The 19,144-nt window shown below is 35.1% G+C and overlaps 1 protein-coding gene across 1 annotated transcript; it reads right to left on the minus strand.

Moving 5' to 3' along the window:
- Positions 1-793: 793 nt before the first annotated feature.
- LOC138131908 (cytochrome P450 4c3-like) lies at positions 794-11,784 on the minus strand. The gene is made up of 7 exons (XM_069049176.1): positions 11,502-11,784; positions 2,670-2,870; positions 2,430-2,615; positions 1,911-2,284; positions 1,623-1,863; positions 1,396-1,569; positions 794-1,346 (listed from the first exon to the last, which is right to left on the minus strand). Exons 1-7 carry the CDS (start codon positions 11,659-11,661, stop codon positions 1,186-1,188), a joined length of 1,497 nt encoding a protein of 498 aa, XP_068905277.1. The 5' UTR covers positions 11,662-11,784; the 3' UTR covers positions 794-1,185.
- Positions 11,785-19,144: the final 7,360 nt, after the last annotated feature.

Raw genomic sequence — 19,144 nt, forward strand, 5'->3', positions numbered from 1 at the left:
AGACGCTGTTAAGATCCCTTACGAATATGATGGATTGCTTCATACCACCGAGGACCCCGACAATCAGAACAGTCAACGCTCGAAGCTCAAAAATAAGATCCTGGTATTTTTCCATATTTTTTACCTCCTGGCCATGACATGTTCTGTGAGGCTGGAAACCTCAATGACCGTGATGGTCTTGGCTTGGAGATCGAAAAGTACGATGTCCGGCTTAGTCGCCGAGAGGTATCTGGCCGTGGAGAATGCGTAGTTCTAGTAAATTCGACCACTCGGCACCCTCTAAGACAGACTCGATCTCCCCTAATGCCAACGGCAGGACGGGTGTCGAGTCCATGTCTCAGCTGGTAATAAATTACCTGTAGAGCCGTGTTATGGTTTAGGGGTGCCATCATGAATCCTTCCATCACGGATCTTAAGTCTGCCAAGTCTGTCGATTTTAGGAAAGTATACATCAGGTCGATCGACAGGTTGTGTTCCCTGAGGTGCTGTAAGAATCCAGAGTGTACGACTTTACTGATGTATTGTCCAAGCAGACGTTGCTCTTCAGCCTTCCTGATATAGCTGTTGATCTTCTGGAGCAGCACGAGAATCAAAAGCTTCCAGGACGACGTGATCGTGTAGGTTCTCGAAGTTCGTCAGTTTCCTTCTTCCTTGTTACATGGGGTGATACACCCGCTGGACGAAGGATTTCTTCGTTTCCCTGGTCGGGATGTTTTAACTCATCGACGTTCCATTTCAAAACGCCGAATGAGTAAGACTGGACTGGTACGGCAAATTCGTTCGCGGCCATGGCTTTGTTATTATTATTAATTTATTATTATTATAAAACAATATTTTACTAATAGCACAAATAAAATTCATTGAATTTCTTATTTAGCAAGATTTTCTTAAAACTAGCACTAAATACATTCGAATCAATTTGGTTGTAACTTTACTAAATCAGAATGTTACGTACGATTATGCAAAAAATTGTGTTAAAAACGCGTAAATGAAGCCTTCAAATACTAACTCCCTGTTCTCTAAGATATCAAATAATATTTTGTGTGGAGAGAAGATATACTATATTGCATTTCCTTTAACAATAAAATTCCTTGCCTTTTTCTTTTGTTTTTGTAATCTTCTACATTTTTTCATTTATAAGAAGATTTCGTACATTGTGGTGTATTTCAGTCCATTTATAGAAGATTAATCTCTCAATTTTAAACTTATCTTTACTCCATTCGCTGATTTCAAAACAGCTTCTGCCGCCAATTGTAATTTATGTTGAGGTGTAGATGGCATTAATTCAAATTTTCGAATAATTTTCGACAATGTACTTTTCATTTCCAACATTGCAAATTTTTGACCTGCAAAATTACATGGATTAATCACTTATTTGGTCCATATGACATTCACCTATGCAGTTTCTTGGTCCAGCACTGAAGGGGATAAAACAATATGGCAATTTACCATCGATTTTCTCAAATCTGCTAGGATTGAATTGTTCTGGGTTTTCGAAGTACTTAGGATCTCGATGAATTGCGTACGCAAAAAGAGTAATCGTAACACCTTCCGGAATAATGCTACCATCTACAATGTTTCCGTTAGTTTCAAAAAGTAGCAAAAGATGTTATACCTATTACTGAATTCTACAGCTTCGTTAGTTTTTCTGCCGTAAAACGGCACAGACGGATATAGCCTCAAAGTTTCTTTAATAACTTGTTCCAAATATTTCATACTTTGCAAGTCTGCGTATGTGGGAGATGGTTTTTTGTTTGAACCAAATAACTGTCGCTGCTCTTCTAATACTTTAGCCTGAACTTCAGGATGATTAGCTAGGCAAAATATGGCAAAACTTATGGCCGAAGCCGTAGTGTCGTGACCCTAAAATCTCTACTATTTTCAAAGTCACCAATAACGTGTCATTTTACCTCGAACATAAATGTATCGACTTCTTCACGTATTTCCTCTTGTGTAAGTGATCTACCGTCTACCTTGGCGTCCAGAATCAAATCAAGAAAGGCTTTTTTAGTTTTAGGACCAAAATCGTCAACCTGCGTTTTCTTTGTTGCTGGGTTCTTTAATTCGCCTCGTCTCTTTGTAATTACGCTGTTTGTGTGTTGGTGTAAGACTTTTAAAGCCTTTTTTTCTACGTAATAATTTTTCGTCAAAGGATAAGTTAGATTAAACAATTGCAAAAAGGAAAATGAACGTTCGATAATTATTCTACACACGTCCTTTACACTGCGAACATATTCAGAATCATAATTTTCTTGTGCATTGATTTTCGTTCCCATTGCGGTTTCTAAAAACAAATTTTAGAAAGTCACGCGTCTGATAATAATCTTTATAGGTAAGTATGTGATAACAATCATTATGACAAATTTTTGAGTTCCTGTTAATTATAATTTTAAACCATCTACCTTATAACTAGTAATCAATAAACTCACCACAAATTATATCCAAAGTGCAAAGTGTGACGAAAGGGTAAATGTCGACATTCTTTTTTCCCACTTCTTTTTCGAGCTTTTGAATCAGGCTGTTGCCTCCAGACTCAAAGACGTCGATGAACTGTTCTAAAATTTGAAAATGAAATGCTGGTGTTAAAATTCTTCTATGTTTTTTCCATTTGGGGCCTAGAAAAATTTCAGTTGTTATGGTTCATTGTTCTTTAAATTTTATTCAATTACCATCACTGGTTAATAGGCCAGTTCCCAACCATGGGCGAAAGAAATGGTAGTTGTCAGTCTTGTTTAATATTTTTGTAGAACTTAAAACACATTCCAGGAATTTGTAATCGGAAACCAACAATATTTTGCGAATTGGACCACCATGCAGTAGTACTACTCCTCCATAGTTTTTTACAAAATTTAGCATAACATCTAAGAAAGCTGTTGAGAAAGTGAACATTTATTTTATTTTCTAACGTCACTAAGCTACAATTTATATGACTTCATTGAGAAGGTAAAAATTTCACTTTATCTGATTAAGCAGATGAAGTGCCTAATCATATAAAATACAAAAATGTCCTACAGTGGCGGATTCTTCCAATTTAAATTGTTTTGTATATATCGTAAATTTGGGGTTCACGATTGGCTCGATCTTAATTTTTCAAAATCTTATTAAATTATTGTTTTCTAATTTCTAGTTTTGATGCAATTTAGATATTCGTAAAAAAAATCGTACAATTACTGGATGCCCCAAAATTCGCGAAACAGCTAAGCATTACGTTGTTAAATAGTCATTCAAATATCAGGTAAAAATGTTTAAAAAATTAATGTTCTTTTTTGTAGAAGATATGGACCAATTTGTTACAGTAAATGTGGCAACATTTAAAAACATTCTATGTATCCCAATAGTCGGCAAATATTTTATTTTTGTTGTATCCATGGAAATAAGAAAGAAAAATGAAAGCCATGTTGCCATACGTTATTTGAGGTAAAACCGACTGTTACGGCCCGCAGGCCGTCACAAAAGACACCCCTACCAAAGGGTGAGTTAGGGCGCCTGCGCATCTGGTAAGACCAGAAATGATAAAAACAGCATTGTACATTCACCCACCAACCAGCAAACTGTACCACATTATTCAATAAACGTAGTTATTTAAGGGTTCACCTTCTTTGATTGAACTTCGAGTGTTAGCGTTCGTATAAAGTCGCATCCGCGGACAAACAAAGCTTTGCGGTGTGAACATTGGTCCTTCGAGCCGGATTATCAGAATCCTAATCAAAATCAAGGTACGAGCCACAACGAGGTCAACCAGCAGAAGGAAGCAGCCCTACCAGCAGGAGAAAGGTCAGTCCTAATTTCCTCATCCTACAATTACCATTACACGTTTCTATCGAGTCAGAAGAGCACTCATTTTCATTGTTTATCATTATATTAATGTAAATTATCACATCATCATGGTGGGAGGTCAAATTAACTCCGACAAACTCAAGCGTAAACGGGAAGAAATCAAACAGCGTTTAGCCAGAACTTTCAAATTTGTTGAAGATTTCACATCAGACCAAAACATAAATTCAATTAAAACGCGAGAAAACGCCGTTCGTGATGCCCTTGATGAGTTTAATAAGGTGCAAGAGCAGATTGAAGATAACGTTTCAATTGCAGAACTCGAAGCTCAGACAAATGAAAGAATCGAATTTGAAAATATATATTTTGAGATGATGACTGCGATTGCAACCGCGATTGAAAGTTACGACAAAACAAAAGTAGCCGCGACTAACAATAATCAGAGTTCGACCGCGATACAATCACACCAAAACTCGAAAATTAATTTACCGGTAATCCAAATACCTGAGTTTAGCGGCCATTTCGAAAAGTGGTTATCGTTTCGCGATGTATTTCAGTCGTTAATACACAATAACAACAATTTAAACAGCATCGAAAAAATGCTCTCAAATCATCATTATCTGGCGATGCACTTCACACAATCGAAAATCTCGCCATTAGCGGAGCGAATTATGATGAAGCATGGTCTCTTTTAGAAAAGCGATATGGTAACGAACGATTAATTGTACAAGCTCATATCCGAAAAATACTCAATTCGCCGGCAATAAACAAATGCACAGCAGCTTCACTGCGGCAGTTGTCGGATGACGTTCGATCCAATTTAGCAGCCCTTAAGGCGTTAAATAGGCCTGTGCAACATTGGGATGATATTCTTGTCACAATAATACCGGATAAACTTGACTTCCACAGCAACCGCGAATGGCAAGGCAAATTAGGTAATGAAATGCCCGATTCAAAAACTTCGTTAGATTTTTTAGAAAGTCGGTATCAACATGTAGCTTCCATAACGGCAAGCAGCGCTAATCAAACTTCACAGGAAAAATCTGGTCAAAATAAATCATCTAAACATCAGTCGTCATCAAATAGCGTAATAACAAATAAACAATCTTGCGCCTTTTGTAAGAAAACTAACCATTCGTTACACCAGTGCACGTCATTTTTAAGGCTAAGTACGGATGAGAAATTAAAACAAGTCATCAGTTTAAAACTTTGCGAAAACTGTCTCCGGGGCAATCACAGCACAGCTAACTGTAAATCAAATAATACTTGTAGCGATTGTAAGAGCCGTCATCACACGTTATTACATGGGACAAAGACCCAGATTAACGATTCAATTCCTTCAACCAGCACGGTGAGCCATTGCAACGCACAACATTCCGAAAATTTGTTATTAACCGCCGTGGTCTTAGTAAAAGATTGCCACGAAAAATATCATCAGTGCAGAGCTTTGCTGGACGCAGGGTCTCAATCAAACTTTATAACGAGACAGACAAACTAAAATTGAAAACAATTCCGATCACAAATAAAATTATTGGAATAAACGCCCAACCGAGTAATGTAACGGAATCTGTAAATATCAGCATAAAATCCATCTGTAGCGATTATGGCTCAAACTTAAATTGCTTAGTTCTGAGTAAAATAACAGGTAACTTGCCGCTGACCTCGTTCTCAAAGGAAGGTTTAAGAATTTCCCAACATTTGGAGCTTGCCGACAAAGCGTTTAATGTTAAAGGCCCTATAGATTTATTACTCGGGATGGGATTATTTTTATCACTTTTGAAAGATGGGCAAATTTCATTGCAAAACGGACATCTGCGTCTGCAAAATACCCACTTAGGGTGGGTTCTCGGGGGCCAACTACACCTTCAAGGATTAGGCACAGTCTCGACAAACAATGTGTCCATAAATATGGACAATCTTAACAGCTTAGTCGGCCGATTCTGGGAGGTAGAGGGCTATAAACCTCTTTGTTCAAACAATCTGACCAAAGACGAAATAAAAACCGAAAATCATTTTATACAAACATTTCAAAAAGACGTTACGGGAAGATTTATCGTCAAATTACCAAGCAGAAATAACGTAATTGTAAAGTCAATTCAAAAAAGGTCGTTCGCTGAAGAATATCATCAACTGTCCACGGGCGGCGGAATTCAGAAAAACAGCACCATACGTAATCTAAGTCCATTCCTAGACGAAAATGGTGTAATCCGAGTTGGCGGTAGAATTCGAAACGCAAACTTAGCATACAATCAGAAACACCCGGTTTTAATACCAAAAAATCATAACGTCACGGAAGCCATCATACGTCATTTTCATGTGAAAAATTTACATTCAGGCACACAATCAACGTTAGCATCCATCAGACAGCAATATTGGCCCATCGCAGGTCGCAACAAAATAAAACAAATTATACACAAATGCATCTCGTGTTTCCGAGCGAAACCTATTATCGCACAACAGAAAATGGGAGATCTACCTGTTAAAAGACTAGAACCGGCCAGACCGTTCATAAATTCCGGTTTAGATTATTGTGGTCCGATTCTGATTAAGACACATCGCGGGCGCGGAAAGCAAAAAACAATTAAAGCCCATGTCTGTTTATTCATTTGTCTGAGCACAAAGGCTATTCATATTGAATTGGTTTCAGACCTCACTGCTGACACCTTTTTAGACGCATTAAAAAGATTTGTTTCTCGCCGCGGTACCGTCAAATCTATCATTTCTGATAACGCCACAAATTTTATCAAGGCCAACAAAGACCTTATTGACCTCCACCAGTTTTTTCAAAATTCTGAAATCTCACGTAAACTTGTAACGACATTGAGTAACGAGAACATTCAATGGAAATTCATTCCTCCTCGAACACCGAACTTTGGGGGGTTGTGGGAAGCTGGCGTCAAATCCGTCAAATTTCATATAAAAAGAGTCGTCGGAGAAACAGTTTTAACTTATGACGAGTTATATACTCTTCTGACTCGTATAGAAGCATGCCTAAATTCCCGCCCCCTCGTCCCCATGTCCAACGATCCCAACGACCTTACGGCCATCACACCCGGGCACTTCCTCATTGACGAAGCGCTAACAGCACCATTGGAGCCCGACCTCACCGAACTCAAAATCAATCAGCTGTCTCGACACCAACTTTTGGAGAGATTAAGGCAACACTTCTGGAAAAGGTGGAGAACAGAATACCTGTCCTATCTACAAGGCCGCACAAAGTGGCAGTCACCATCGCCGTCCCTGCAGCCCGGTGATTTGGTCCTGCTAGTGGAAGACAACGTTCCCCCGCTCTGCTGGCCCTTAGGCAGAATCCAGCAGGTGCACCCTGGAAGCGACGGCAACGTTCCAGTGGTCACCGTAAAAACCAACAGAGGGACATACAAACGTGGTGTGAGAAAAGTGTGTGTGCTTCCAATCGAAAGTCATTATTAATTACTATCAGTGAAAAGTGTGTGCTTCCAATCGAAAGTCATTATAAACCATTATCAGTTTCGTGCATGCCATTCACATAATAGTGTTAGACGTATTATTATTGTTTTCAATCATTTTTTTTTTTTTTGTAATCTAATGTAATTTATCCCCCCCTTTTTTTTTTCTTTGCTATATCTATGTATAATGTATAATACTTAAGTATCTGTATATTTATCCCCCCCTCTTTTTTCTTTGCTATATCTATGTATAATGTATTTTGAACCCCCCTACGGGACTTCAAGGGCGGCGGGATGTTACGGCCCGCAGGCCGTCACAAAAGACACCCCTACCAAAGGGTGAGTTAGGGCGCCTGCGCATCTGGTAAGACCAGAAATGATAAAAACAGCATTGTACATTCACCCACCAACCAGCCAACTGTACCACATTATTCAATAAACGTAGTTATTTAAGGGTTCACCTTCTTTGATTGAACTTCGAGTGTTAGCGTTCGTATAAAGTCGCATCCGCGGACAAACAAAGCTTTGCGGTGTGAACACCGACATAAAATCACCTCTTGGAAATGCTGGAAATATTCGAAATAATAAAGTATCTGGGTAATTGCAAACCTGATCAGGATCACAATCATTCAGAATTAACTATTATAGCACTGGCTAGTAAAAAACAAATATTCAAAATCTTTATTAGTACCTATTTAAAATAAACGAGATCAAAGCTGCACCTTTTGAAACTCAATATCTTCAAATCTAAAAGATGTAGAATTAATTTATAATTTTTCTCATCATTTTCTAACATGAGTTGACATTGCCCCACTGAGTTGTTCCATGAATTTTGGGGCATCAGTATATTAGGAACAAAAATGAAGCTTCATGTGCTTCGGCTATTCAAATACAGTGTGAACATAAAGTTTGGATCAAAATTTATAATGGCATTATGTGATGTTTTCAGGAAAATCGCTCGGACAGGTCGATTTTATTTTGAAAAATGCCAACCTGTGACGTGCAACTTGTTTAAATGACGTCACTGGTTTTTGCGCAATGACGTCATCACCAATTTTTTTAAATGACAACCCACAATTTTTTCTTCTCTTTTTGATAGATCCTTCTAGAAGGTTTATTTTAATCGACCAAACAATTTAGAAGATTTACTGCAGCGAATTCGCTCTAAAACGGAACGAAAAGCCCTGACATTATTGAGCGCAGTGTACAAAGTGTCGGTAAGTGCCAAATGGTTGGCAGGGAATAATTTCAACATTTGCGTTAAACTTTATTGTTAACCTTAGATGGTTGTTTGTATTTGTTTGAGGTCAATTGAAATTTTTACATGAAAAATTAAATTAATTTTTAAAAATAATATTTGCCATTTTCATTTGCCAAAATAGTTATGTAAGGTAAACTCCGTCCAGCGAGAGATTGGGAGAGTTTGAATTGTAGGCTTGTAACCCAACACTACAAAATGCACTAGAATACAATACAAAAAAATTTAATAAAATAAATTATTGTGGTGGTACCTTTGAAATAATTTCGCGGGCATTGTAATCCTACGCCAATTCATGCTTCACAGCAAATTGTCAAATTTCAGCTGCTGTCGTTGCCGCTGTCATTTTGAATCGTCAACACCGTGTGTGGTTTATTTGCTCTTTCGTCTTCAAGTGAGGTATTTTGTTGTGTTTAAAACTTCTTAATTATCTGGGATAAGTTAGTTTGTTCACTAAGTTCCGTATTGTTAACCTCCGAGTAATATGTGTTTTGTTCGTTATTTCTTGCTTAACTATTTTTTTTGTGGTGTTTAAACTTCCTAAGTTTTTAAGATTAGTTAGTTTGTTGTTTTAGTTTGTTTCTGTTCTATCGGTTCCCTATTGTTTACCTCCGAGTGCCTGTTTCAAGTGACATTACAATTTATAAACATGAATCCCTTTAGTGATATCACGAACAATATCTAGACTCATGAAAAGGTATGAAGATAATATTTTTAATTTAATTATATTGCTTTAAAACTGTTTTGTAGGCAACCCGAAGCTATTTGACTGTAGCTGGCAACCCAGCAGCCCAGAGGATGATGCAAGTGCTTATTCATTTTTCATAAATGAAAAACTTACAACTGAAAGTCCACTGGAGGTTGCTTTTCATACCTTATAACACAAAATAGTATTATATCATAATTTTATTGACATCATCATTGATTAGGTCAGATTAGACAAGGGTTAAAAGTATTTTTCTTAAAGGTCACTGCGAGATGCTCACGAGTTAGCAAAAACACAGTGTCAAAGTATAAAGATGGTCCAACTAAAACATCATCAAGAAAGTTGACGAGGCAGCGTCCCAGAAGAGTTACAGCAGACTTGCATTGCAATATTAAGCAAGAAGTTCATCAAGTACTCAATGATATGGTGCAGAGCAGTAAGACAAGGGTTGTGTACTGTAAAGTTAGTTTTTTTAATGAAATATTTCTTTTTTAAATTTTCAGTCTTCTACCGCCACAGGCTCTTCTGATGTTTATTCAATAAGTAAAGTTAATATTCTAGAATATATTTTAATAAGTCAAATTGAATTCGGACTGGCGCACGATAGTCAGTCATTCAGACAAACGTCTGCAGGAAGTCTCAGGATTTAATTTAAATTAACCTTGACGATCTCGTTGTCCATTTTTGTTTTATGTTTATATTACGTATTATGTCTTAAGGATACTCGAGCAGCACTGTCCATAATTTTGGGTAAGTCAGAAATTTAATTTGAAATTAACCAGTTACTGCAGGTGAAAACAAGAACGTATTTGATTTTATTTATTTGAAAAATTAAATACAGGCGTCCTTCAACCCCAGGAATTGTTTTATTTTAACTCCTAGCCCCCTGAGAAGTTCCCCATATTTTGCTTCACGAACTGATCTTCCGCTATTTTGAACACAACAATTTCGTAGACATTTCACGACCAGCAAAATTAAGTCTCTACTTTTAAATATTCTTGACGCAAGTAGTTATCAAGAGTACACGTCTTCGTGTAAAATACTGCAACTGTAATGTTTTCATTCATTTTATCTCTTATTCGTTAAGGTACTTCATTAATTAGAGCATAATTTCAGGGCACAAAATGTTACTGCTTGAAGGATATATTTCAAATTTTACGCGCGCTAGGTACTACTTTCTCTGCGTAGAATTTAATGATTTTTATGTCAACCAATCTCTCGCTGGACAAACTATACCTACCAATTTTTTTCATTCATCGTTTAGGTACTAGGAAGGTCTATCAAAAATAGAAGAAAAAAATGGGGGTTGTCATTTAAAAAAATTGATGGTAACGTCACTGCGCAAAAACTGATGACGTCACTTAAACAAATTACACGTCACAGGATGGCATTTTTCGAAATAAAATCGACCTGTCCGAGTGATTTTCTTAAAAATATCGCATAACGTTATTATGAATTTTGTTCCAAACTTTATATTCACGCTGTGTATAGGCCGATTCACGAGTAATAATGACCCTAACGAAATTTGTGATGCAGCCAACATTACATTTGTACCGATTATATGGATTTAAAAGATAATGTTAATTTTATACAACATAGTCAACATGCCCGACATTAATAATAATGAATAACAACACAAACTAAAAAACTATGAGGGACATGTGTTATTAGTTGCATCACAAATTTTGTTTGGCTCATCATTACTCGTGAATTACCTTGTATGTATATTAAACTACCAACCTTATCATATAAAGTCTCATTTTTGCTCCTAATAATATAACCTACTACATATTTTAATTGTAGTAATGAAATTGATAATAGTATATTTATTATTCAATGAGCGGATAATGATGACTATTACTCGTGAGGAGGCAGGCGAGTGGCTTAATTCATCCGAGTGAGTAGTAGCTATTATGCTCGAATAGAATACTATACTTTTTCTACGACTGTGAAGAGAAATTGATAAATAAGTTTCATATTAGACAAACTGAAACTGACGTTTGAAACTGACATTTTAAAATAATTACTTTGTTTACTTGATATCATTGCATTAAAATTTTGCGATTGAACTATAAACTTATACTTATAAACTAGTTGCCATGATATTTAAAATTATTATTCAACGAGCCGTGTGTAATGATTCGTGTTATCCAATGGAAAAAAAAAATTACATTAATATCCAATATGAGTAAAAAAAACGTTTTCTTCTCTTTTTGCCTTAATTATTTACGTCTCTCTTTTTGTAGGATGAAAAAAATATTTGACTTGTCTTTCAAATGTGTACAAATCAGTAGATCAGTAGATTCATAATAAACATGCATTAAATGCAACTTACTTGTTGTGGAACCAATTTCCAGAATATTGCCAAATATCGGAAGAGGAGGAGGTCCGGGAATATTTTTATAAAAATCTTTGTTTTTATTTTTCTGACGAAACCACAATATTAGAATACCGATTACCAGAAGTGACAAGAATATTTCTAAAATCATAGCCATATCAGGGCATTTAACACTAATCAAAATGAATGAATGTGCAATGTTGTATTTGATGTATTTAGAGTTTATGAAGAAAACAATGACGTGACATTTTTATGTATTTATTATTTGTAATAACTGTATTGATAACTCTAATACCAATGTGTACGCAACAGGCAATTAAATATTATCTACAAAAAGGGGTGAACTGTTAGCATATCTGTTTCGTAATAAATAAAAACTGATGACCGGCCTTGACTCATACAATGATGATAAACTTATCACTATCGTCTTTTATTATGTTATTATAAACTTCATTTAACTTTCAATCAATTTCGAAAATTGAAAAGTTAAAAAAAAGTGTCAATTAATTGGTCAATTTCAAATACGACGTATACAATCACATACCGGGGCATGTTTTTAGCTCTGAACATAGCACATACTTAGTCCATATGTTCAGTTTTAAAAAACACAGATCAATGCATGTATGTAATCTAATCAGGTAACCAAGTTTGCGACAATTTAAAAAAAAATGACAACTTGTTTGAATTATTATTGAGTTAATAGTATATTGTAAACCTAGGCGGTAAAGGGAATTTTTTTCAGGCTGAAAGAAGAAATGTACAGGCGAGCTTTAGCGAGCCTGGACACTTCTTGAAGCCTGGAAAAATCACTTTGCCGCCAAGGTTTACACATTATTTTTCTTCCTACGCAACATGACTGCAATAATTTTTGTCTGTCAACAAACTGTCAACAATAACCATTTGATTTAATAACAAAACAAACAGTCCGAAACGCAGCGGCACCTACACACAGTTAGATATAACTTTCTGCAGAAATCTATATCTGTTGGTAATTTTAAAATAAAAATTTACTTATATTAGATTTTATTAAGCAGGTTATTTTATAAAAAGAATACGGCTTTTGTTTGAACCAAAAAAGTTACCTAAAATCGTAAAAATCTTTTTTTTTGTAAATATTATTACGGCGCCCTCTATTGAAAAAAGTTAAAAAAAAATTTACTGCCTAGCCATTTTTTTTTTTTGGAAAGGCTAGCCGTAGAAACACCTACTTTCTCGTCCCTATGGAGACGGTAAAATTCAACTTTACCATAGTGTAGGAAGAAAAATAAATTTAACACATAATGCATTTGTACCATGCCAATCAGAGCATAAGAAATGTACGTGACTTATTCCGATAAAACAATTCCATCAATCGAAACAATTTTTAACATTATTTCAAAATTTAACAACTACGGATGGGTCGAGTCTATTGGTTGTGTGGCAAATACTGGTACACTCAATGCATTGATTTGTGCTTTTTAAACTGAACATAGGGAATATGTTCAGAGTTAAAAAAAATGTTCCGGTATAAAAACTGTGAAAATTAAGGAAATGTTTCGGCCTACTTGCGAATAAAATATTCTATTAATAGTAAGATGTAAGTACCGTGAGATCATTTAAATTTATAATTAAAGTTGGCTATGACTTTAAAATTAGATTGGCAATACCATTAACATCTTGATTTGGTTTGTCAAAGTGGCGCTTCAAAATTCAATACGGAATATGAAACTGCGAGTTAACAGTTGTATCAAACACCTGGCTTGGATACAACTGTTAACTCTTTGACAATTCAAATCAAAGTGTTGCCAATATAATTTTAAAGTCAGCCTCCTTTAATTATAAATTTAAATGAAGTCACGTTATTAAACAGCCTTGATGTCTTTGATCTACCGGGTGTAGAATGGATTTCGATACATAGGCACTTTACGTGTAAAAGTAAAAATCCTCGGATATTGGCTCCCCTAATTATTATTTTAGAACAAAACCTTAAATAGAAAAGTTGTAGAGTTTTAATATAAAAATGGTTCCCAATTCTAATTTTTTTGTTTTGTTTTATAACATCTTCCGGAAGTACACAATAATGGAAAAAAGAATCGAAGAATTTCTCAAAATAGCAATAGCTGTGAAATGTAACCGAGGTGACAACACTGACAACCAAAGATGACAATGTATGATATTTGTAATTGTCAAATTATGTAAGTATGTCAAACTTGTAATTGGTCGCTCAGGATAGAATGCAGAAAATGTTGTTTGCATGTCTCTAAAAGACAATCCGGGGTAATAGGTGCCATTTTACAAAGTAAACTTTTTATTCTTTGTTAAAAAAGTTCATTCTTTGAGAAATCAGCAAACTCGTTACGTTTGTCAAAAAATTAACTTTTTGTAATTTGCCTCCATTTTGATTCTCTAATAGACATATTAACGCGACGTCATCATCTGGGATGTCCTTATAGCCATTATTTCACGGAACATTTTACGAAAATTTTTAGGTTGGCAAAATTTGATTCGTCATGCGTGTCAGTTTAAATTACGAAATGTGCAAAGAATTATTTATCAGGATTTATCAAGCAACAAATTCGCGACCGTATTTTTGGGAATTTCATGTATTTCAGCGGGCGTTCATGAAAGATTATCTCTCACATTCGTGTTTTGTGACAGAATTTGGATAAAACAAAAGGCAACTTTGAAGACTTGATCAAATTTTCACTTTTAAAATTAAGACATTACCAACCGCCACGAAAATCCCTAAATCGAGGAAAGTAAACATTTTTGTTTAAAAACGGCTTAAAAAGGGCAAATTACAAAAAGTAGTATAAAAAACTCGTTTCATAAGACCTTGAAGCACTCATTCTTTAAAATAACTCGTGGCTACGCCACTCGTTTTTTAATCTTGAATTCGTGCTTCAAGACTGGTCTTATGAAACTTGTCTTTTAATACACTATTTTCTACTTCGGTGTCACAATGAGCATTTTGTGACACCGAAAACAGTTTCACAAAGACCAATTTTATAGCATCGTTTCTAGTGATAATTGAATTTGGGATTGGTATTGAATAGTAAATTTCAGTGTTAAATGTGACGTCATTTGAACCTGAATCCATGTTTTGGATCAAAATAAACTATCAAGGGGGTAGATTATTATTGTAACATCTGGGAGACCATTTAAAATTTAATTTTTAATTAAATGACACTGCTTCGTCAATACCAACCCAATTCCATTAAAATAAAAGTCACTAGATAATAATTTTATATTTAAAAAAAATAAATTAATGAAGCCGAAGTAGAAAAAATAGCATGTTACACTCGTTGCACAAGACATGTTGTCGAACTCGTCTTTAGATTTAGAACACTCCAGTATACATTACTTTTCCAACGCGTACGGACCAATGACCGAGGGTGGGTGGAGTTCTGGAGTTTAATAATGACGCCAATTTCAAAAAAAGTAAATGTGTTTCATATAAGTACATGAGCACTGCTGCTACTTGTATCACTGACAATTAATATAATAGTATATTCGGCAGCCAATCTACCAGCCGCAGCACATAAAACTTCATTTTTGCTCCGAATAACATATACTATTTTTTTTTCAAACCTTCATAACAAATTATTTAAGACATGTTAAGAAACCAGGTAGGAATTTCAAATGATTTAGCTAGTTTACTTTACTGCCGCTCATTAGCGGAGATAATAACTTCACGGACGCCCTCAGCGGAGATAATTACTTTATCTGCCGCTCTCAGCGGAGATAATTACTTTATCTGCCGCTCGTCAGCTCGTTAGATGCCATGACAATGAAGTGACACTTTAGCATTATCAATGCAGCAGGATAATGTCATAATTTACGGACGTTTGAAGAAAAAATTTTGCGAAATACTCACTACTCGTTTCTTGTTAGGATAATCCATTTGCTTCTCTATTTCTCTCTTTCTGCATAATTGATTATTTGTTTCTTTCTCGAAATTTTTCTTCAACTGTTTCGAAATCCCTGCCACTTTCTCATATGGTTTTTCTTTCATCCTCTAGTATCCTGTCATTTGAAATACCTGCGTGTAACTGCTCGACTATAAGTGACAGTTACTACGTATACATGCAGCCGTTAGTTCGGGCTATGCTAATGCGTTCTAACGTAGTCCACTTTAAGTTCACCGTATATATGCACTCTTTAGTTCGGATATAATGTTCTGGTAAAATCATGTTGCCAACTTACCACCAAAATCACTAATAAACAATCATATCAACAATATTACAATTGCCCACAAAGTATCAACAAAACAACAACAATAATAATACAGCACACGTGACGCTATTAATTCTAACCTCAAATTTCATAACAGTAATTTTATCTTGCGTTTTTTTTTTAGTAAAGTTTGGTAGCACTTTTGCCCGTTCGAGCTAAGCTGTGTATTATCCATTTACTAAACTCCCGCACTGTAAAAGTGTTTGTAAGTTACTGCACTGCCGATGCCGTTCTGAGACTAGTAATTTTTACTTTTTAACGTTGGCGCAAAAATTTTTAATTTCAAATTTGAAGTTAAGTTTAATAAATTCGCTTTCTTTCATTCAAAGTATTACTTACACGAATGTAAAAGAATACTGTTAACGGTCAGAGAGAAGCAGGGGATTGTTAATTTATTGTTTGGAAAGAAGAGAATTAACTCCATTAACATAACCAAACTTTTCTTGTTGACGTTTTTATAACTAGATTTTGTGTACAGGCAACTGAAAAGGTATCTCACCATAGGTACACTCCAAAAAAAAATCAAAAATTTGACACTGACAGTGCGGGAGTTTAATAAACGGATAGTACAGTTGCGGCCGTTGAAAACTCAGACACTTTGACAACGCCAAACTTTTGGCTTTGTAAATGGTATTGAAAATGACGTTTCCCAAAATGTCACTCAAACATTATCCACATTAATTTCTCTCGCAATGGCTCTTATACTCACACCGTCTCTCAGTCTAACACATTTTTGCAAATCAGATAATTGCGGCATTTCAAAAGTTACGCGCGATTCTGACCTAATATGTCAAATACCGACACTGACTTTATAATCCTTGATGAAAATCCTGTTTACGCTAATCAAATTTCGGAATTTATACAGAGTGTTTAAATCTTTCCTGTCTGAGATTTCAACGGCCGCAACTGTACATGCTCTTTAGATTCGAACTAACACGTCTAGCTCACTTCTGTAGCTCGAGCTAAAGCTTGTCCGGACCAATGTGATAGTTCGGATTAAAGAGCGTATACATGAACGAACTTACTGGTTCGGATTCACTTGGACCGGACTAACAGCTGCATGTATACGTAGTAAGTGTCTGTTCTTTATGAGACAAACGTTTCGTTCTTAATTCAACTTCATGACCCACATGTATTTTAAAAATTTTACATTTAGCGTTCCTTAAAAGTTTGACAGTAACATACATTTTAATTATTATTAATACTGGAAGTGACTTATTAAAAGTTACCATTTCCAAAGATTTTAGCACCTATTCTTGATGATGGGCATATTCCACAAATTCGAATGCTACCACCAGTCTTCATAGCTCTTTTAGTACAATTACTTTTAAATCCTATAAAGATTTTTTATTACTTATTGCTGTTAGTTCCAAAACTGATAACTCCCAACCTTTTGAGTTACATACTACGATTACAATTGTAATACTTACGACTATATCATTCATTACTTTATAAACCAATAAGAATCTTTGATTTTCTTTAGTTACCATGTATTACAGCGGTTATTTTAGTAACCAGGGTGATTTCGAATATACGAACCTTTGTATATTCGAATATACCATCCTTTGTATTTTCGCTCGCCGCCTTAACTTACAAAATTTTTTGCGCTAGCCGTCAAATCAACGTCACATCAAATCGCTCTGCTACTGAATGCGCCCAGTCGGTTTCGGGAACCTGTTTATTTGTTTTTTTTTTTTTTATTCATGATATAGTCTACCCGTATACAACTCGAGGATGGAAAATTCTCGATTATACTCGACGTATTACCGGAAACACGTCTCGTATAATCGAGAATTTTCAATCCTCTAGTTGTATAATATATGAGTATATAGACTTTTCACCATTAGGACGGTTAACACTTCTTTACCTTCCTGAGTTCTCCAATCTTCGAATTCTTCCATATTCATAAAACTGAAATTACATTTCTCGCCTCGCTTCTTTATTCCCTTCGAAGCTTCGCTTCTTGGGGAATAAACTACCTCGGCTTAAAAAAATGTCTTCTCTACCCTGGCGTATAATATACTATTTCCAAACAGTTTCGTTCACTTGTTTTTTACATAAATTATAATTCATTTCAAAGAGAGATGTGTAAAGAACTTGAAAAGTTTGGATTGCCATTTCTCAGTTGGCCGCAACCCCTTGGCAACCGGGTGTAAACATGTACCTCTCTATTTAATTTATAACTTCATAACGTATCCTCATAAATTATATATCAAATTATAGCTAATTTTTTTCTCTACACGATGGAATACGGTTGCTTATGGAAAAGTGGCCGCAAATAGGGGTAACTGTTAAAGATAGATAAGAGCGAAAGAGAGTTAACGCACCACACCGTGCATCAGATAACGATGCATTGTGCGTGGTTAAAATAAAAATGACGCTATCTAATTGAGCAAAAATGACGTGAAGTTGACAACTGAGAAATGGCAACCAAAACTTTTCAAGTTCTTTACACATCTCTCTTTGAAATGAATTATAATTTATGTAAAAAACAAGTGAACGAAACTGTTTGGAAAAAATTAATTTATTTAATTTTAATTAAAAAATACTTGCGGCCATATTTTGATAGGCAACCCGACAGAAACGTATTTCTCTACTCATAATTATCTATAAAAATTGTATTTTGATTAAAAAACAGATGAACGTAGAAATCATGCAGTGGGATCTCGTACTATTATTACCATAGTGCCCACGGCAATCTTCGCATTTTGTGTATTGTGACGCGCCTCGAATAATTTATGACATTTTAGAATAATTTCTGAATTTATTAAAATTTGTGATAAGATGTTAGTGTTAGAAAAAATGTTGAAGATAACACGTGTTTTATAGTTTAAAAATCTCGGTCTATTAAATCCTCACTCCCTGCGGTCGCTCTGATTTAAACTACGACCTCGATTTTTAAATCGTCTATAAAACACTAATCATCTTAATAACTATTATTTATTTATTTTTTATTTTGTATTAATTAAAATCTCGTTCTATTCCATTTGTCTAATTTTTAAAACTTCTTGAATATTTTGTCGGTAAATCTGACATTCACATTTTCAAAACTGACACAATCAAAATTAAGGTTATTAATACATAAAGGTCGTTTTAGAATGTATGACAGCACGATGACACTAGTGTCCAAAATTTATTGATCGCGACTGTACCAAAATCGATTCTACACCCGGTATATTGATATGATATGATAAATAGCAAAAATTTACAAAAACATATCATCTTCCTGGGAATTATTTTTTGAATTAAGAATTTCTTGTACTATCACTGAGATGGCTTTTTCGACAACAAATTACTCAATTTCGTAATTTTTGAGAGAATTGATAAAGATGAAAATCACGTTTCAATTGAACTGTTTCCTTTTAAGTCGTTGTTTAAAAATAATACAGGGTCATTATAAATGATTGTCCCATCGCAGTAGGCGT

This window comes from Tenebrio molitor, chromosome 5, assembly GCF_963966145.1.
Source record: "Tenebrio molitor chromosome 5, icTenMoli1.1, whole genome shotgun sequence".
In the NCBI taxonomy this organism is placed as follows: Eukaryota; Metazoa; Arthropoda; class Insecta; order Coleoptera; family Tenebrionidae; genus Tenebrio; species Tenebrio molitor.

Excerpts from the sequence above, each read along its gene's own strand:
- LOC138131908 (XM_069049176.1), bottom strand. The coding sequence starts at position 11,661 with ATGGCTATGATTTTAGAAATATTCTTGTCACTTCTGGTAATCGGTATT. Across the intron at positions 2,871-11,501 it reads GGAAATTGGTTCCACAACAA|CTTTCTTAGATGTTATGCTA; the intron begins GTAAGTTGCATT and ends CTTTCTCAACAG. Across the intron at positions 1,347-1,395 it reads TGGACCAAGAAACTGCATAG|GTCAAAAATTTGCAATGTTG; the intron begins GTGAATGTCATA and ends GTAATTTTGCAG.